The 21,477-nt window shown below is 40.8% G+C and overlaps 1 protein-coding gene across 11 annotated transcripts in view; it reads right to left on the minus strand.

The window, feature by feature from the left end:
• Positions 1 to 2,453: 2,453 nt before the first annotated feature.
• RABGAP1L (RAB GTPase activating protein 1 like) overlaps positions 2,454 to 21,477 on the minus strand; it is a 248,590-nt gene continuing 229,566 nt past the window's right edge. For 9 of the 11 annotated variants that reach the window (XM_032118240.1, XM_032118239.1, XM_032118234.1 and 6 more), the window contains 6 exons: positions 14,219 to 14,329; positions 11,708 to 11,812; positions 10,459 to 10,542; positions 9,893 to 9,964; positions 8,613 to 8,810; positions 2,454 to 8,282 (listed from right to left, as the gene is read on the minus strand). In XM_032118240.1, coding sequence (XP_031974131.1) covers positions 8,127 to 8,282; positions 8,613 to 8,810; positions 9,893 to 9,964; positions 10,459 to 10,542; positions 11,708 to 11,812; positions 14,219 to 14,329 — 726 coding nt within the window. In that variant the 3' untranslated portion in view covers positions 2,454 to 8,126. Of the gene's footprint in view, positions 8,283 to 8,612; positions 8,811 to 9,892; positions 9,965 to 10,458; positions 10,543 to 11,707; positions 11,813 to 14,218; positions 14,330 to 17,265; positions 21,468 to 21,477 lie in introns of those variants that run through there. The other 2 variants (XM_032118245.1, XM_032118241.1) reach the window with 2 other exon arrangements.

Raw genomic sequence — 21,477 nt, forward strand, 5'->3', positions numbered from 1 at the left:
CCTCGAGTAATTTTGCAAAATAAAGTGTTGTTTTCCTTCTTCAGGCAAAGAATATCAGGCTGATGTGGTGGAGATAATAGTGATCAAAGGGGAACAAATCTGTGTTCCCGCCCTTTAAAGGAAGATGGGCTTATAAACTGAGTGCTCTGTTCTGTGTTTGCTCCTCATTTTCATTGTTATTAAGGTTGGAAAAGACCTCCAAGATCAACTCCAGCAAGATTTAAGCTTTCAAGTTCTAAGATTTCATCAATTAAAAACCAACCAAATCAAACAGAAGTTGGGTGGATGGCACAGTGCCCTCAACACACACCCCCGCAGAGGGAGACCCCCGCAACTAATGCATAATAAGCTTTCTACAACAAACCCAGAGTTTAAGTTGGGAAATTGTTGCTGACCTGTAATGTTACAATGTGTACTCTGGGAGTGACTTTGTGAGTAAGACACTTAGTTACCAAACCATTTACAAGGAAAATGTAGCTTTTATTTACAGAATATTTGGCTATATGCATGTAAAAATATGCTGTACCAAAATTCTCTTCTAAGCCTTTTCCTCATCAAAAGAAAAATATGACTGTTGACAGTGTTACTTAATCAGCGCAGCGAGCACCAACAAAAAAACGTTTCTATAACCCCAGTGGGCATTAAAATTTCCCTGAAAGAAAACAATAAGGCAATGGCATTCTTTCTCTCAGCAGGAATGTAGAGGAGGCAGCGTTTGCCTCCAGATGTCCTTTGTAGACAGCGTGACCCAAGGCAGAACACAGCCTTTCAGGGCTGAAAAAGTCTATTTCTCTAAAAAAAAAAGGTGCCAGTTTTAACACCTGTTTTACCAAATTGAGAAATGTCAGCTCATTTGCTGATGCATGGTCTTAGGTTCTCTTCTAGAGCTAACATCCAGGAATTAATCTGTTAAGAGATCTGTAGAGGTAGGGATGGAAGAAGAAATTTGATGAAAATGAATTCACAGAAGCCCTGAAGCCAAGGATTTAGGTTTGAGTTGGCATTCCCCAAAGTGGTTTTAACAGATGTTGTACTGAGGTGTTTATCATAGCCCTCTGCTGCAGTGCTTCAGGATCTGCAGTGGAGGAAAGATCTGCAAAATTTACTGTGTTGATGTAAATGTGTTTGCACATTTATTCTAAATTTTCATAGGACTAAGCATAAGCCTGACCATCTTCAGGAATACCGTTTGGAGACAGGATATTCCTGATTTTATCCGGGAAATACAAAATGGTCATTTACCTGGAATTTACTTTTATGGCATGTTTTTTCTTAAAATTGGTTAAGGGCAGTTGCTTGTTCAGAAATTACTTCCTTATAATTTTTTTTTCTGTGTAGCGGCAACTGAGACAAGGAAAAATTTTGTGTTTTTCAACTTAACTATTAATTTTTGAGTTTCTGCACACTCATTTATGGTCTTACATTAGCAAGTGCTCTTATTTTTACAATTTAAATTGGTAGGGCTTTCTAATTTAAGTTCTGGCTAGAGGAGAAAATGCTTCCATTAACATAGAAATGCATTTGAAGTGAGCCTGTAATTTGCTTTTTTTCCTTGAGTTTGGTTTTTTTTTTGTTTATTTAGTTTCCTTAAATCAGGAGCATTTCTGTACTCACGGCACTTCCCTTTGAGAGGCAGCTTCCATGTGTAAAAGTTGTCACTCTTGTCATGTAAAACAAGCTCCACATAGCTCTCCTTTGCATAAAGCTGCAACAGCATCTGGATGCTGCCCCGTCTCCTGACAAACGCTTTGGATAGTGATGTGAAGGTAAATCAATACAAAATGTTATGGCTGGTAAATTTAATCTTCAGCGTCTCTCCCTCTTTTCCTTATCTTCCCCTGAAGCACTGTGTGCTTTTGCAGTTATCTGGGAGCAACGGCTGTTTATCTCACTTAATGGAAAAGAAAGTCCTAGAGCAGTTGCTCACATGGAAAAATGGTTTTGTAAAGCATTTGGATACTTTGGACTGCGGTGCATTCTGCTCTTGCTCAGCCCTACCTCTCTCTTAGCAGTCACTCGCCAGTTTCTTTCTGCTTCCTTCTGCTCCCCATGTCTCTTCCTGCAGACATGCTGCCTCAAGCCTTGTGTACTCCAGGGAAGCACGAAGCCCTTAACAACAGCTATTGTCCCTTTGCTGTGTATCACCAACCTTCAGGAAAAGCATTCTGTGTGCTGGAAACCTCGGACTGGCATGTGGAGCAGAGGACCAGGGTGAGCCATTAGCTCTGTGGCACAGCTCCCTGTGAACAGGTGCATGATCCTAAGGAACAGGCTGGAATTAGCATGCACCCACTCTGGACAGCTGACCTGCCAAGTCACTGTGCCCTGGTGCAATAGAGCTGCTGGTGAGAACTGCATCATCAAACCTGACACAGCAGCTGCTCCTTCCTGCAAACAGATTTAAGCTGCTTCTTAAGTAAATGGCTTTGGAAAATAAGCATCTTATTCCCAAGTTGTTTTCCATTTCCATTTATTTTACAAGGCATCGTTCACACAATGATAACAAGGTACTGATCTGAACAATTCTGTAACAATTAAAAAAGTAAACATTTGTTGTGACCATGTACATTGAATTGCACTTTTCATAACAAGCATTACACTTATATTTTCATGTCGTACTTTATATAATACAGGGATGTGTTACCCAAGTATGGCAGTACTGAATGGTTCTCAGTTAGAAGCCTGACCTCTCTGTGATGCTCTTTTTTCCCTAACTCTTTAGGATTTGTGGACTTGGGACACACCCAGATCACAAAGGCACTCCCAAATCTGGAAAACTTCATTGTCATGGAGTCAAGAGATTTGAAGATGCTCTTTTCTCAGTGTGCTGGAGTGAATCCACCTTAATGGCAGACACAGAGGCAGATGGATTATGCTTGATTAGAAACTTTTCTGCATTCATGTGTCATCTTTTCCCAGTTCAAAGAAGCCAGAGAATCTTCTTCCATGGGAAAGCACGAGTTCCCAAGGCTCAAGAGAGCTCTAGGCACAGCTTTTGAGGGTGGTATAGCAGAGTTGCAAACTCAGGGATTACTGAAAGACAGGAACTGAGACCTGAAGAAAATTCTGGGAACATTTGCTGTGGTTTTTGCATTGGTAGTACCATCCATGTATTATATGAAATACAAAAATAAGAGAAACTGTAAGGAAATTAGTACAGCCCAGGATTCTGGTGGTATCAAATCACAAATGAAATTTATGATACCAAATCCTTTTGATGTATTTATCCCCTTGTCGTTCAGTTTCTTATATATTATTCTATATGTAAGATATAGCTCTCCAAAGATACATATATATTCCTTTACAGGTTAAATAAAAGCAAGTCCCACTGAATAAGAAAATAATAAAAAGTAATATCCTAATTCTCTACCCATTTTTTGTTTTTCAGGTAAAAATAGCATGAAATACATTCAGTAGCAAAGCAGTTGGGACCCAGGAGAATTGGAAAGCCCTGTATTCCTGGAGAATTGACCTGTATGTGTTAAGTCACAATCCTGAAATAAATTGTGTAGACTTCTGACCTGGGAAAGAGAAGGTCTTGATCAATGCTGAGCATTATTTATCCAGTTGCAAATTCCTTGCATTTCCCAAAATCCATCTGTGGATTAGCGCAGTTCTAAGGGCTGCTGTGACGTACACCTACCCTAAAACCTGAGAGATCCAAACTTGAGCGTTTCATCATGTCTCCCCATAGTGTTATTATTTGGAAGGAGGTAATGGGACAGTTCCCAGTAGGGTATTAGCACAATAGACAGACAAATAATTTAGTTTTAACCTCGGTGTTTGCAAATCTGGTGCAGCTGGCTCTTTGCACAGCAGCCCCTCCAGCAGGGTCCAGCAGGGACAGGGGGTGCTTGTCAGCCACAGCAATCCCTCAGCCTTGAGGGCAACATCTCTGCCCTCTCTTCGCAATCAATCAGACATGACACTTGCTGTGGCTTTCCCCCTAGCAGCTGGAAGAACACCAGCATTGTAAGGTAAGAGTGCTTCTGGTTTCAAAGCCAAGGGTGTTTAGGCTTAGGAGATGATGCAGAAGTTGCCAATTATCCCTGAGTCTAACAGTAAATGAAAATCCTCTGAGTAAATGAAAATCACCTGATTATAGTTCTCCCACACATACAAGTAGTTTCATGGATTTCACTGCAGCTACTTAATAGAAGGAACAGCCCAGCCTTGATCCTGTGAAGAAAGCATGGCATGTGACTTCTAAATTTTGATACTTCGGTGCCAGTAAATGCAGATTTTTCTTTACTCCTAAACTACCACACTCAGTCAATGAGTGGCATCACGACCCTGAAGTCAATGGGATTCTTCATGCTTTGTGAAGGGGCCGGACTCTTGCAGTTCTTGACTTTTTATCTGTCTCCCCTTGTAAATGGCTGTTTTTATTTTGAGTTGTTCTTAACACAGCAGCAGAGATGATCATTTATCTTAAAAGAAATTTCAAGGGCCAACCAAGGTAAGTCATTTAAAATGTCTTGACAAAGAAAACAAATACTGCTTACCTGTGTAAGTACTTTAACTTAATTGTAGTGATGCAACTCAGCTGTAGCAAATTAAATCCTCATTAATGGTCAGGACAAGGGTGGGTTTGTCCACTGGCAGTACTGATTACATGGCTGACTACCTTTCCTGAGATTGGTTCTACCAAATGCTAATGCAGATGGAACTCAGGGATTTTGCAGTTTCTCAGTTTCTCTACCCATGGTATTTTTTTTTTTTTTATTTCTCTCCAGGTACATTTAGAAATGTAAACTAAGTGGAGTAAGTCCTATTACTTTAGAATATTAAGTTTGGTTCACAAAGATAATACAAGACTAGTTCACAAATGTACCACGTAACTAAATCAGCCTTGCTTCATTTAGCCTGTAAAGTGTTGTTACAGTCAAAGGAAAACCAACTTTTTAAAGTGAAAAGAAGGACTTTTTTTTTTTTTTTGCCCCCCCATACTGGGCATCTCAGGAACAGATTAGAATCCAACAAGATAAAAAGTTGTAGTAAAAATATTCTTTGGAGGTTTGTTCCTAATCAAAGTAAAGACTTTATTTCAGAATGGTGCATTCTCAATAAAATTTAAAAATAGGTTTTAGTTCCACATATATATTTATAAAATTCAAATTAATTTTAATAAAAGTTTGATGTGAACACATAGTTTACCGCAGACTCAGGGAAGAAAGGTTGATCACTCTAGACTTAGGAGCTATCTTAGCTGTTCCAGTGCCACATGGAAACAACAGTTTCAGTGAGACTTTGATGATGTTTCCTGCTGAAAAGCTGAACAGTAAGCCAGCTATCCCTGACAAATCCACCAAGGATATGTGTGTAGGTATTTCTGTCACATAGAGATCTCTTTTCTTGCAGGAAACTAAATTTCCCAATAGCATCTATAGTCAGCAGATAGAATTTTAGCTTGCCTGGTTTAATCATGGAGTCCTGCTCCTTTCCTTCATTCTGAATATTCATCAAGATAATACCATAAAGCTATTTTCTTACTCCTTCAGTAATGCAGAGAAGATGCAGTTTCCACCTAAATATTACTCTTCCAAATGCCACAAATACTACCTTGGATCTACAGCTGGAAGGTGGAAATAATTTACTGCCTTTAGGGTCATTGCTTTCTGAAACTTCCTTTTGCTGAGGTAAGCCAGCTTCCATCCTTACAAGGGTTTGAAATCATCATGGCTGGCAGGTAGCAAATGTGGTTTTGTTCCTGAAACTCAACGTCCAAAGTCAGAAAGCAGCTACACTGAGAAAAGGAATGTTGTGTCATTCTGTGAAACGTGGTGACCTTATTTACCAGTTCCTTTTTGATGAACTTGGAAAGTCCCACTCCCATGATCCGCTTGCACTCATGGGAGCCTTTGAGGTGATCTGACTCATTCACTTGACAAAAGATGAACCGTAGGGGGGTAAATCCACCCACATCTTTTTTCGTTGTTGTTTCTCGTTATTTCCAGTACATACTATAACAAAGACAAGGGACAGGACTGTACAATGGGGAGCTGGAGGGGTGAGCAGCAGTGAGCTCTTAACTCATCGGCTCAGGGTACCACAGATTAATACATTTCGTTAATCATTGTTACTGGACTTTCCCAATCATGGTTTTAAATCCACTTGTAAGTATGATTTAAGATAAAAGAAATGAGAAATTCAGACATTTGTCAAACAACCAGTTTCCCTCATGGGCACAGTACTCTCAAATGCAACAAGCAGATGTTCACCAGGTATCCTTAAATGTCACTTCGGATTTATTAAGGATTCAGATTCACATTCTGAATGTGAAGCGGAACTGGTAAATGAATGACTAATGCTGGGTTTAGTCAGTCAAGAGAATGGAAACATTTCTGCAAACATTATAAGCGAGAAAGTGACAAGGGAAAAACACCTTTGACAACATTTGCAAAAGCAATACCTTCTGTTTTCCCCTTTTCTCTCACTGTATTAATAATTTCAGATAATCACTGTTCTTGAAGCTACATTTTAAAATGTTTTAATGTTTAAATTTAAGAAGTTTTTTAGCCCCTTATTCTTAGAAGAGAGAATTGTGTCAGGATAGCGATTATATTTTGATCTCTTCTTCTAACAGCTGACTGCCATTCAGAATCTTTCCTTTGGCACTGGTAACATTAAATTTGTACTACCCTGTTGAAAATAATTCACAATTATGCTTGACAACAAAGCACAAGATGGGTATTATTAAATTTTATTGTACAAAACTGACAATGTATGGCATTCCTTAGAATTAAAAAAAAAAGATCAAAACAGAACTACGGTCCCTGGAAAAATCTTGTAAATGAAACAATTAATACATAACATTTAGTCCAGCAATGACATTTACCTGCAAGACCATCTTTAGACATGACAGGTATAATTAAAAAAATATTCCATCAGTTCAAGCAATAGCTTAATTTTCCATGAAATAAGTATTTCTATGAACACTTTATGTTTAGTCAAAACAAATGCTTTCGAACTTTCTTACCTTAAGAGCTATAAACCAACCAGATAGGTTTGGGAATCACCAGAGAAGTCTACCCCCACAGGAAAGTCTAGGGCTTGTATTCCACTTCAAAATGCTTGTTTTTATAAAAATAAGTAATACCAACAAAGTGTTTCCTATTCTAGCAAACAGATCTTCTTTCTGTGGTATTATTCATCAGTGCAGCACAAGCCTTTTGGGTATTTTATTTGATACCTCATTTCTGTGTCAAATTTGGAATCTGAATATAGACCCAGGGCAAGGTTTTCATTACTTTTATTCATAAAACCTACCCTTTATTGCACAGGATTTACAAAAGGTCAAAACCATGCAAGGTCTTCACTCTGCTTCTCAGCAAAAACATCGAGTAAGTGTCAAAACAGTTCTCCCTTTATCCCAGTGGAAGGAATTACTCCTTGGAATTCTTAATATAAACATGAATTTAAAAAAGGGAACTAGGTAACTTTATGTTAAATTCCAGTTGAGCTGTAAATAGCCTTTAAACAACAGTGTTACAAAAACTGCACTACTTGCATTTCTGAAGAAAAACCAATCCAAACTAAGGAGTTATGAGGGAAGCTCATAGCAATTGTGCCAGGAGAGCACAAGCCTATCTTTGCTATGGCCTAAGCTTTACAAAAAGTGCTTCTCTGCAGGACACAGCTGCTGCAAAAAAATTCTGAGGTGGTCCCAGGGCGTAAGTTATCCTAGATGTCTTACACTGTGCTTTCTAGGGAGAGATTATGCTGCAGTACTGTACATTTTCCATTCTCTCTCTTCCTCCAGAAGAAGAAAAACCTTCTATGCAAGACAAAAATGATTTCAAATTCGATGTGTATTAAAGACCTAGTTTTGAAGTATTTATTTAACATCTAGTCATATAAAATAAAGTGTAAAAGTATGACGGTATCAGAACGTGGCTTTCAGCAAGGCAGTATGGGAAGTAGGAATTCAACATAAACCAGGAATTTTTTTTCCCCCCCTCTGAAAAGGGTCACATCAGAAAATGAATGAAAAACACTGAAGAATTTCACTTCAAGCCTGCACTCCTGCCTCTTTGTCCTTCCCCCAGGAGGAGAGACCACTGGAAGAATCCTCCAAGGTTTCAGCTGTGTTGTTCTTTGTGCTCTTGTGCCGGGTGCGGCTGGAACTATGTGCTGCCCTCTCTGGGAGGCAGGGGTGGCTGGGGCTGCGGTGGTGCCTGTGTGCCTGTGGCCGTTTTGATAGAGTTCAGGGTTTTGCTAAACCAAGAGTTTTTGGCAGCTTGGATTTCATTCATAAGGGCTCCTCTCTGATGCTCCAGCTCCTATGAAAGCAGAACAGTCAGAATTGATCAAAACCTAATTAATTACAAAGAAGCATCTTCACACTCAGTCCCTGCAGTCCAGCAGTTCCCTTCCAATCTCCCAGGCACTGGGGAGAGAAGACATTCAAACTGCTGAAACAGCACAAGATATTTAGACACACAGATAAAAACATCTTCTTCTTTTTAGGACAGAAAGTTTTTCTGAAGTTCAGATATACAGGCATGCAGGTATGCGCTCTCTTTTGGAACCATTTTTTGTATCATTCAGAATAATTCTGGACTGAGCATGAGGTTAAGGTGATCGCCCTGCTGTACTTGGATTCCACGTACCTGAATTTTGCACTTGGCTTCCACAAGCTGCAGTTTGGTCTGTGCAAGTTCCAGCTCCATCTCTCTCAGCTGCTTCTTCAGTGCATCCTTCTCATCATCTGTTTCGATGCCTTTGTTGTCCGTGCTTACAGCAGACACCTTCAGTGCCCCCTCCTTGCTGAAAATCTCACTGCAGTGTTTGCAGGCCATCACTTTACCCTGAAATACCCAGAAAGCTCATTCTTAATCCATGTTACAGGAGCTGCTGTACTTCCTGGAAGAGCCATTTTTTTGTCAGACTGCCTCAGTCTCAAACCATCTAGTACTGCAGTTTTTATAACTGGCATGAAAAGAATTTGAGTTTTTCATGAACAATTTCCAGGGTAAGTTAACCAGTATAAAGAATTCCTAAAATCTACTTAGCACGCTCTAAGCATGGAAGCTTTGCTCCTATATTAGAATCTTCTTGCTACCAAAGCTTTGTAATATTTATGTCAGCACAGCTCAGAAGAGTAAATTAAATCTGAGTAGATGAAACAGCTGGCCTGGCTTGCACAAACTGAAACAGGATATTGAGCTATTTTTAGCAGAATCTAGGGACATCAATCCCAGAATTATTTTATGTTATTATCGATAACATAGAAAAGTCACTAAAAAGCAACAAATCCAGTTCAGCTTGAGTACTAAAGAAATATGTAGAAGCTACAGCAGAGGGTAAACAGCTCTGCCTACTCAGAATTATTATTATTACCTGATCAGGAAATGTTTATCTCTTATGTAGGTGTTCCTGGTAAGGGGTTTAGACAAGGGAGAGAAACCACTGTGGATATTCTGGGGATGGCCCTAGCTGTGCCATTTGGTTTAATTACTTAAACCAATTCTGCTTAAATTACAGAAACCCAAATATAAACCTTGTCCAATCTGGCCAATACCAATCCCTCCATGGTGCACACTTGAGAAACAACATGTTTTGTCTTCTAGAGAGTCTTCTTTTTTTCCCAATTCATCAAAACATCCAAGTAACTACTGTTTTCTCTACATTTTCTACCAGAAGTATATATTTTAACAGCAAAAAGAAGAGCCAAGTACTAAATGCACTTCAGTTTGAGAGTTCCACACTGTCTGACACAAGGTAAAAAACCATGAAAGGAAATAAGCCCTTTCCTTGTTTACATCTGCTGAAAAATGCATGTGAGGCTATTGATGTTACTTTAACCTTCAGTTCATGTTTTGTTCTGTATCCCTGGCATTCAGCAACACTTGTGTTAGAAATATCCTGTTTGTAGAGACATTGTTCTCACCTTCACAACTTCCAGTTCATCTTTACTGGCCGCTTGTTGTTTTTCCAGCCTGGTACTCAGCTGGGAACAAATCTGGAGCAGAGAAAGCAGTCTCTTAGCTCAAGTTTACTGTATTAAAATAGAATCTGTGCTTTTTAACAACGGGTTTTGCCTGGAACCATCATTTCTTAAATTCTGCCTCACTCAGGTATATGCATTCCCCCTTGACAACTTCACTGCTGCTGGTAATGATAAAAACCCAGCAGTATTCAACACAGAACCTGAGCATTTTATACAGGGACATTTTATGGATGAGTTGGTTTATGATGTTTATACTACATTATGTCACAGAGCACAGAAGCATTCACCCTACAGTACTAAAATTAGCTGAAAGACAGGTTATTCCTGATTGCCTAATTAGGAGACTATTAGGAAAGCCACAAGCAGGTTTATGACAAATTACAACATTGCTCTCTGAAAGCCTGAAAGGTGGAGCTTATTTGAAGGATGAGATCTGCAATGCTGAAAATTCAGCTCTTGTAACAGGTTGAAAGAAGAAATACGAGAGAGCATCTCTGGAATGATACCTGTTTATACTCTGCAATAATGGCTGTGGTTTTCTTGATCTCAGATTCTGCCTTCTCCAGCTGCTTCCTGAAGACTTCCTTCAGCTAGGAATTGAAGGAGAGAAGTTACCCAGTACACTGACAGAACTTCTCAAAATATGTCATCAGATTGTTCTCTTCATGTCTTACTGTGTTTACAACAGCTCTACAGCTGCTTCTTATGAAATTCCAGTTCTTAGACAAGTGTCTGATTCACTCAGTTTACAAATACTCATCATATCAGTGATAACCAAAAAGTCTATCCTGTGACCCTTCATCCCTGCTTAGAGAATTCTCCTGTAACTTAATTCCTGTTCTGTGTGTTGAATGGTGGTACATCATGGTCCACAGAACACATGAAAAAAAGCATTACTATTAAGTGGGGTTTACTGATTTAGTTTTTGTTTTTCTGCACTGTCACAGCAGGTTTGGCCAGATTGTTTTGTTTGTTTGGAGATGGAACAAGAACAATAATCTCTCAACACTAGCACTGTCATCTCCATAACAGAAGAAAAAAATCTGTTTGGGTGTATGGCACTGAGTGAAAACACAGCTAACTCATCTCTCCTTCAGAACCACTCCACTTGGAGAGCCCTTTCAGCACGAAAAAAGCCTCTTTGCCTTACTTATGGCAAACAGAGAACTCCATTTAGAGAGACACAAAGAATTAACATTTATTGTTGCAGTCACTGTTGCCTAATAGCAAAAATAAAAACCAGGGTATCACTTTAGAAACGTACATGTAAGATAAACAGGATTACAAAACTAATACCGAGTATTTTGCAGCTGAGTATGAAGCCAGGTCTAGTCAGCAAAATTCTCCCAACCCTCATCCCTGTTCTTCTGCTGTTGGTTCTAGCTTCCGGCAGGAACATTATTTAAGCAATCCAGCAGCTGAATCCAGAATGGGCTCTTACAAGGCAACAACTCCTTCATTTAGATATTTAAGAGGTCTGATCACATCTCCTTAGCTGAGATTGCTCACCACCAGTGACAACAATCGCTACAATACTTGGAAGAGGATAAGCTATGAAAAACTAAACATTCAGAGTTCACGTAAAGAAAAATACTGAAAGCCATACTTAGCAAAAGAAATTACCCTATAAACTTTTAATTGAAACTGCATTTTGAGGACAAAATCCTTTTCACAACTGCAACACATCCACACTTTTCTGCATATCATTTTGCTTGCATTTCCTAACTACATGGGAAAACCTGCAGAATGCCTTACCTGAGCAGTTTCCTCTTCTTGCTTCCTTTTCTCTTCCTCAGTCTCCACTAGCTTCTGTTTGGTCAGAAGAAGTTCCTTGTTCAAAACATCTGCTTTGTCTTCAGCCTAGAATCAGAGACACTTGTGTAAATCGGATGTTATCTGTGCCAGTACAAACACATTGGGATATACAGCTCAGAAATACACTAGACTCAGGTTTTAGCACTGCCTTTTCCGGCCCTGTAATGGCTCACGTAACTTTTTGATATGAAATTCCCTTTTCAGTCAGCCACTTACTAAATTATTTCACTGTGTTTCAACAACTGTGCTATAGGACCGTTTGGCCAATTGTTTACCTATGCCCAGATGGCACATAAGCACTGCGTCCCTGTACAAACAGTGATGTATAGAATATTTTTGTTGGGACCAATATTAATCTAAGTGAGGGCAGCAGTATTTAGCTCCCATGTAACTTCAAATAGCTCATCCCATTTTTTAACCTGTGAGCAGGGAAAACATAACTGTGAAATACTTAGGTGTCTGCATTGTACCCTACAAAGTGTCCAAGCAAAGGCAAGTGTAAGAGACAAACAGGACCACCAGATAAAATGGTTTATCGGTGCAAATAAGTATTATGTGAAGAAACCTGATAACTGAGAATATAATTTTCTCCTTTCTTGGAAGGACCAAGCTTGTGGTGATGTATACTGGGAATGCTTTAGTTTTGTGAGCACTGTCCTCACTGATCATCAGGAGAGGAATGTACTTCTCAGTGCTTGGATATATGCTATAGGCCTCTCCAGCTGGGAAACACACATGGCCTCTCACCAGCCTTCCTGCTCAGTAACGAGGTCCAGGACAGGAAATTGTTGTGGCCAATTACCACTGAGTTTGCTGAAATTACAAGAGGGAAAAAGGTCATTGGAAACAAGTAACCATATAGAACTTGTCTCTGAGCTGAAGTTCGGTTTTCTACCACTGTAGTGGTATATCTTATCTTTCTGCCACAGTAATAATGATTAATGATATTAGTAGTGTTTGTGGGCAGCAGAACCAGCTCGACCATCTCCATGACTGAAGAGGTGGATTAAGGATTTCTTCATTGCTTAGCGTGTATAAGGCTGTATGGGAGAAAGGAAAACAAGCAGTGCAAGAATAGAAAATTGATGAGATTAACATCTTAGAACAAAAGAACTTGGGGATTACGAGGATATTTTTGATGAAAGACCTGTTCAAGATATGCTTTGATGGACCTACAATTTTTTCCTCCTTTCTTGTGTTCATTCCAGTTTCTCCAAGCATCTGCTGTGGCACATGGTGTCCCCTGTCCTTGCAGATGAGGAGTGCAGTAGCACAAAGCTTTTCTTTAAGTGCCTGGGAATGGGGGTAGGGTGTGGGAAAACTTCAAGGAGCCACTCTTGTCTACAGAAAGACTGGAAAGTGTAGGAGAGCAAGGAATGGGACTAGCACAGGTATGTGCTTGGCAGCCTTGCCACGACACTTGAGAAAAAACAAGCATGGGCAGCTGCAGACTTAAAGCTGCTTCATGTACACCTGGAATTCCCAGGGAAGACAGAGCCCCTCAGACACTGGTTTTAGCCTCCACACAAGACTGCCTGCTCCATGCACAGCACATCTCAGCCTGCCTGTACTCACCCAGACAGCTCACCATTTTAGAATCCCATGGATCCAAATCAGCAGAGCCTAACAGTCCAGGATCTGCCTGAAGTGAAATACAACTTGCACAACCATGGTCAATGATGTTTACAATTCTGAGGTTAGAGAAAGCAAGCCAAATAACTACAGGAAATCCAACTGAGAGGCCCTTACATGAAAAGATTTTTTGTTACAGAAGGCACTATAGCCCTCCCTGAGCAAGGGACTAACCACAAGGTGTGGTGGAGTTTGGCCCTCCTGTATTTAGCACCTTACCAATAGCTGTCACAGCATTTATCAATGACACATAAAGCACTTCAGAAAGAGAGGCTTGAATGTGTAGTTCTCTGAAAATCAATGCCTCTGAGGCAAAGGGCTCTGAATGCTGCTGCCCTCCACATTCCAGCCTCCAAAGGGAACACAAGCAGTTATCAGTGAACACCCAGGAGCCCTTCGAATTTTTGGTGCCATGCCACTTCATTATCTCTGAATTTTGCTGGCTGTACTAAAACTGCTGTGAAAAACAGATCCGCACATTTTGCAATGCAACTTCCCTTGAAACTAGTCTTTCAAGAACTGTGTGATACCTTTTTCAAGGAAATGTTCGTTCTTTGCTATCTGCCTAAAGGTTATGGCTTACATTTTCTGAACAATCCCCAACAGAGAAGATGCAGTCAGTCTTGGCCAGACACCACTGAATGCCTACAGTGGCATGTGGAAATCCAGCTGAGTGCAGCTAGGACTGAGGTTGTCAGGAAAATAAAGGCAAAAATAATTACACTTTTAATGTGTTCTTGCTTTCACTTGAGCACAAAGCAGGGCTCCTAAAACTGCTGTTGCCAAACCTGAACTGGGACCCATCTCTGTTAACATTACCTGGTCCAGGTCATTCCGTAAGGCAATTTTGCTTGTTACAAGCTCATGGGCAAGGTCATCATTCTCCTGCTCCAGCCTCATGCTTGCTTCTTGGAGCCTGCGGTTTTCCCTCTGTGGAAAGAAAGGAACAACCAGGAAAGGAAGTTAATCCTTATAAAGAGCAATGAGCAAGTGCAGTGTGCGTGTAAAACACTGAGAAGGCGAGAGTGCACATGAAGACAGGACTGCTGCTCTGGGAAACAACAGTGAATTAAGCCAGCAGTGCAAATGCAGCTATTCCACTTACATCCCACTGGTCTGTGTCGTGTAAGGGACACACTGATTGTAGTGTTTCCCTGTCGAAAGTAAACACTGACCTCTCCACAAAAGCACTTGGTTTCTGCTTGCTCATCATCTAAAGAAATTAGGCAGATAAAATCCCACCCAGCAGCAGCAAACAGGGACCAATTAAGAGCTACTCATAGTAATGCTTCCAATCAAAGTAGAAAGCTGTCCTGCTCCACTTTACAAAATTCTGTCTGCAGGGATCCATAAAAATAGTCCACTTTGTAGGTGATGCAGTGCCAACTTCCCATCTCCTGCGGGACCAGCAAAGAACATCGTTTATCAGGGAACTCCCTACAGCTCATATATCCTGCATCACCATTTGTGCACCTCTCTGTACCTCATGCCAGTGACACCAGTGTGTACTTTACTGAGAAAAAGTGCCAGGTGCAGAGGGGAGCTCATCCCTGAGCACAAGCCCAGGACCGGCTGGGGGCAGTGTCAGGAACACAAAACGGAGAACTCGGGGGCTGCAGGCTCTTGCTTCACTGCCCTCCCTACCCACTCCAGGCAGAAATGACTCTGTGGAGCACTAACTGCAGAAGGTGAGTGAGCACGAGAATGAACAGCAATAATTCATGTCTTTTAGAAATCAGTTTCTGTGACTGTTGCTCCAGAGCTGAGAAACAGAACCATATTCAAAAGATGCCTGTGGGTCAGTGGACTTCCACGGGTCCAACATCAAATTCAAGTCCTCATTTTCAGAAGCACACAGCCAGGCGGGACAGATGGTCCCTTCCTCAAATGAATTTTAAGAGAAAAAAACTCTGCTGGCTTTCTGTCACTGTGTATCTTTCATACCAAAACTGCAAAGGGAATCACTGCACTACGGAAATTCAAGGAAAAACACCACGTTCATATGGAAGCTCATAGGTGGAAGAACAGTAACCTGTATGCTGAGACTTCAAAAAGGACTTGTTCTCACCTGAAAGGTAACTTATGTTCTCCAAAACAAAACAGTAAAAGTCTAAATATGTCAGTAAAAGTCAATGATGTATAATAATATAGAGATTAGTACTCAAAACGTTTTCCGAGAGTAGTTCAGTGAGTGCATTCCTACGAAATGTGATTTCTTGCCTAAGTATGTTATTCACCTATTTTCACTTCTTCCTACTCACCAGCTATGCTTAGATATCTTTTCTTTCCAAACTCACAACTATGAAATTGCAATTTTCATTCCTGTTGCAAGCAGATTTTACGTGTTTGTCTTAAACAAAAACGGGAGCTCTAAGAGGATGCAAAAAAAAGTCTCTTCTGTGTGGGAACTTCCTCTGTGGGAGGAAGTGGAACATCTACAAATTTTCTCTCCTTAATGTGACCCTATTGTGTAACTAGAATAGGCACTGCCCTGTACAGGGAAGTTAGTTCATTTCCCTTCCAAAAGATCGTACTTTGAGTAACTTCTTTTGTACAGAAACTGTAAATAAAATGCCTTTGTCTTAACACAGTTAAAATAACCACTGCTAAAAGACACACAACTTCGGGGATCTTTCTTATTTAAATACACTGTTGTCTGTTTGGGACAAGGAATGTTAAAAATTAAAGTACAACTTTTCTGTAAACATAATATAAGCTTTAAAGTGTAAAACCAAATTGCAGTCAATAGTAGCAGTACTACTAATAATCTCTAACACATCTTTATTCCTGTCTTTTGTTCAGACCATGTTAGAAATGTTGGTTTTTATAGACATGGCTCTGCCGGTTGTCAGAAAGTGACCTGAGTTCACCCAAAACTTGAGACCTGAGTAGGACCAGGCGCTGCAGCACCAATACCTTTCCATAGGGAGGAAAAAAGCAGGAAATTCTTATGACTTTCACAAAATAGACGAGCCGACTTTCTCATTTTGCTATGTCTTTGCCAAAAGCTTCAGTGTCTGCAAAGCAAGGCACACAGTGAGAGGTTGAGAGCTCCTGCTTTGCATTTGCAGACAAGTGGGTAAGCAAGCTCCGTGCTTGGAAATGCGCTATCCTCCTCTTAAACTAGAATTTCCCTGGCACGCTGGCAGTGAGGGAAAGAGCTCTTACCTTGGGCATCCAGTCAATAGCTAAAAGATGTTTTTAGCTTGTTCACCGTACTGCTAGTACAGCTGAGAGGTTCTCACAGGGCCACCTTTACTCTTCCTCCACCCAGGGCAGTATGCTCATTAGCTGGTTTGTCTTTTCCAGCTCCTCCCCCCAGGTCTAGCAGTGTAAAACCGCCTCCCTTCTCAGGAGGAAACTCTTCAGTCTGCCTAAGTCTAAATAAAAACTAACAGGACACAGTAAAGACAGAAAGAGCAAACAGCGCTTTTCATGTGTAGCAAACTATTTCCACAGGCTCTGAAATATTTGGAGTTCTATGAAATATGCTCCCAATGACAAAGATCAACAGATGGAGCAGGTCTGTTACAGCAGGACTCACATCACAGGCAGCATTTTATAACTGGCATCAGCCAACCAGTCAGACCTGCTAGCTGTCCCTGGTGTAAACAGATAGCTTCCTGCCTCCTCTACACAACACTGAATTTACTATGACAACCATTTCCTTCTCCTCAGCATTGCTCGGTTTCTAGCTCGGCATCTCATACAGTCAGTAAAATAACAAATTTTAAAATAACTTTCCCAAATTCCTCTTCCTGGTTACAGAAGGTGGCTGGTGAACTCAGGTTAGCTTTTAAAAGGAGGATACTGCATTTCCAAAGAGGACAAACAATGCTGATACACACAAACACAAATGAACTTACCTCCTGTAAAGTCACAGACCAAATACTGCTTTCAATCATTGGTGCAAAGACAGTGAAAACAGGATATAAAGAAATTTCTAATACAAAAAAAAAAAGTTGCTTATTCTTAATTGTGTTTTTTGTTATGCGTTTTAGAGAGATATAGTCCCACTTCCATCACACATTGGATGGAAAGAAGACGGCAAACTTGAAAGCAGTAGGCAAGGCTCAGTTCAGGAAGACTGAAAGGCTGAACTCCACCCTCTGCACCAAGGAGCAATTCCTGAGGAGATTAGTGGCCATGATGCATCCTCTCTGTGCTGTACTCAAGTGGGGCGTAATGAGTCACCAACCTTGTTAAGCAATTCTGTTTCTGTTCAGCGACACCCTGTGCTGCGTTCGGCTCGGGCAGAGTTAGTTTTCTTCATGGTGGTTAGTATGCTTTGGGTTTGTGCTGGGAAAGCTGTTGACAGCATAGAGATGGTTTGGTTATTGCTGAGCAGGGCTTGCACAGAGCCAAGGCCTTTTCTGCTTCTTGTCCCTCCTCACCAGTGAGAGGGCTGGGGGTACACAATGAGCTGGGAGGAGACACAGCCGGGACAGCTGATCCCAACTGACCCCAAGGGATATTCCAGACCATATAGCATCGTGCTGAGTATGTAAAGCAGGGAGAAGAAGAACGAAGAGAGGACCTTTGGAGTGATGGCATTTGTCTTCTCAAGTCACTGTTACGTGTGATGGAGCCTTGCTCTCCTGGAGATGGCTGAACAACTACCTGCCCGTGGGAAGGGGTGGCTGAGTTCCCTGCTTTCCTTTGCTTGAGCACACGGCTTTTGCTTTACCTACTGAACTGTCTTCATCTCAACCCACGAGTTTTGTCACTATTACACTGGTGATTTTCTCCCCCACCCACTTGTGGTGGAGTGAGCAAGCGGCTGCCTGAGTTGCTGGCTGGGTTAAATCAAGGCATGCAAACCCGAGACCTCTGAGTCTGAACAGATCCTCAATGATGGAATGAAAACACTGATTAAAATTCACTTTCTGGATGTGAGCAACCTGAGGTGTTCATAAACCCAATGGAAAGGGCTCTTGATATTGGAAGAGCCCCAAAGGAAAATCCTTTGAACCTCCATCTAGAAACCCAAAAAGCTTTTACAGCAAGCAATCCAGGAAAGCCTCTCATGGTAAGCAACACAGAGGCTCCTGGAGGTAGTTGTGTTTTCTATTTGGTGACACTGGAGAGGCATTCCCCAAAGTGCCCCAGTATACTTTTTAAAAAAAACAACAAGACAATGTCCCACAAGAAAAGTCATCATGATTTTCCTCATGATGGTTAACACTCAGTTGCCATGACTGAATAAAAAGGACCAGTGCATTAATTTTTCCTTCCCCTTCAAACACAGAGAAGGCTATTACAGAGATGTCCAAATCACACATTTATTCACACAACTTCTCCCTTGCACAAAGAGGTCAACAGAGGAAAAGGTGGAACAGAACAGCAGCACCTGCTTGCAAAACTCCAGCCCTTCTTTGTATGACTATATCCTCTTTATTTTAATTCAACTCCCAAGCTCAGTCCTGGAAATTTCTCATCAAGTCAACCCAAATCTTGTTACATGAGGTATTCTCAAACACAGAAATAAAACTCCATAATAAAACTCCATAATATTTAGAAAAACATCAATCTGAACTATATTACTATTTTTTCTGCACATACAACTCGCTTTTCTTCCTGGCTTCTATAGGCAATTTTTAATTTATTTCAACTGAAACTTACGAAATTTGGTGACAAACAGCAATTTAGAGCATATTTCACTTTTGCACCTTTTAAAAATCTGACAAAAATGTGATAATTTGTTATAAGCAATGGAAAATAAAGTAAAAACGTGTCCAGAAAAACTTGCACTTTTCCTAAATAACACTTGTAAATACAGAACGAAACAAACATCAAAAATAATGGCGCTCTTTAATACTGTTCTTTTGGTACGTCAAATCACAACATGTAAAATATGTGCTGGGCAGAACTCCTGCATGTTTACCACAGTTTATGGGAGCACATGAATTTAACCTGTCAGGCAAACACAACTGGTTACTGGGTCAGACACTGCAAAACCAGCCCATCTTCCTCTCTCTCAAGAGACCATCGAGGCATTTCCTCTGAGGGCTGTGTCACAGGGAGGTGTCTTACTCAGACATCCTTCATCACTGCAGCTTACAAGTGCCTGTGCGCCTGACAAATTTCTGCTGCTAACAAAAATTCTAAAAACTATAGCTAAAAACCATCAACTGATTGAAAGATCTTTTCCTTCTTGACCCATATGAGGAACATTCTGCAGGGATCTCTACTCCAGTGATCCCATCCAAGAAACATCCCCTTCCTAGGCAGCAAAAACCTCACTTTGTTTTGGGAAGAGAAACTGAAAATTACAACATGGTAGGGCTGTGGGCACAGCCCACAGAGCAGGAGCTGACAGCGGTGCCGTGCTCGGAGACAAGACTGGCTTTTGTCCTTTGCCAAGACAAGCCTGGCTGTGGAAGCCCTGCAAAGGTGCTGCCCAACTGAAATGCATCTCTGACCATGCAGGCTGCAGAGTGCTTTCTTAAAGGACAAGCAAAAAGCAAGGCTGGCTTTCCACATGCTGCCTGGGAGGATCCACACAACTGACATTTTCTTGCTGCCCTTTGGAAACACTCCTGAAATGTCAATTCCTCAACTTCGCATATCAATAAAATCTAACAAGCAAGACAAGGAGCAAAGAACACTTACAACACTTACAACACCCATCAACTGAACAATGTGTCCAAGCTTTGAAGTTAATGTGCAACTATCCTGTTACAGGGACTCTACTCACAGCATGCTTAAGAGGATCAGACCCAATCCAGCTTAATTAAAAAATCTGCAGTGAGTTTCAGAAGCGCAAGCCAAAACCCTGGGCTGTGATCTTGACTGTGACAGTGACTCACATCAACAGTGGCCCAAGAGTCACTTTCCATATCCTCATTTGCAGCTTAGGATAATGTTCTTCACCACCCATTGACCAGGATTAACTAGTTAATATGCTTCCACCAAGCTTTAAAGAACCCTTATTTGTTTTCTAAGCATTATTTTTATTCTACAGTATTATATGTGAACTACTAGAAAAATACTTAAAAGTTAACCAGCAGCAAGTTGTGGTTTTTTCTAAACAGGCTATACTTGCTATTGGCTCTCGGCAGCTCCAGCACACTTAAGTCTCACAAGCAATAAAATATCCGCCCTTTGACAGCAAAAAACCAACACTTAAAATACAATTTTCTCACAGATAATGGCTTTTTTTTTTAAAAAAAAAGAGTCAGTTTGACTTTGGACCTGTAAGTCTACTTTGTCACATTGACAAATGAAGGCACAATCTTCTCACTAGAGATTTCCATTCTCTAGTTTTCTGAACGTGGTGCACTTTCCTTATGTTCACAGACCATGTGAAGCCTGTTGCACTCTGTGTGATTATTCACCACTCCACACTCCTGGTAGACTCCGTAACAACTGCAATGTCACTTAACATATTAAGGCACAGTGAAGAACAGCAGGAAAACAGTACAAGGATATGTAAGAAATGTCAGTTCCCAGCTACCCTGGGCAGTGGGCAGTGAAGTGATTCACCTCTGGCAGCTTCACCTAGAGAAAACTGAATTGTTCAAAACAGAGCGAGGAATAATCAGATCCTGAGCACTCACTAAAGTTTGTGCCCAGAGGCAGAGCCTCCAGCACACAAAATCTATGGCAACAGAACGCAGCTGTGACAACAAAAGCAAATACATTGTGAAGATAAGCAAAGCTGACCCAAAATTGAAGAACTGTTCTTTTTTGCTGAACTATCGAGCTATCATATTAACAGCTGAAGCTTATTTCTCTGATCCTTTAAAGAAGAATACCCATCACTATTAGTTCTATTGCAGTAGAACCTCAGGACCCAGGAGTGCTCTGGGTCCCACCATAATAGGTATTATCTTAACAAAAAATTACTAATGCTTGGTATAAACAGGAATGAATAATAAGGATCGTATCAGCCAAGGAAGAGTTCATCTTCCAAAGTCTCTGTGGATGCCACTGCACACAGCTTGCACTAGAACAATGTGTATTTTCTCCTTTTTGTGTCTGTAGCTGAATCACCCTTTGTTTCTGCGGCTCATGAAGATCTCCCGTAAAAGTGCAACAGCAGGAGAGTTACCTACAAACATATAAACTGAAAGAAG

The sequence above is a fragment of the Corvus moneduloides genome, chromosome 9 (genome assembly GCF_009650955.1).
Source record: "Corvus moneduloides isolate bCorMon1 chromosome 9, bCorMon1.pri, whole genome shotgun sequence".
NCBI lineage: Eukaryota > Metazoa > Chordata > Aves > Passeriformes > Corvidae > Corvus > Corvus moneduloides.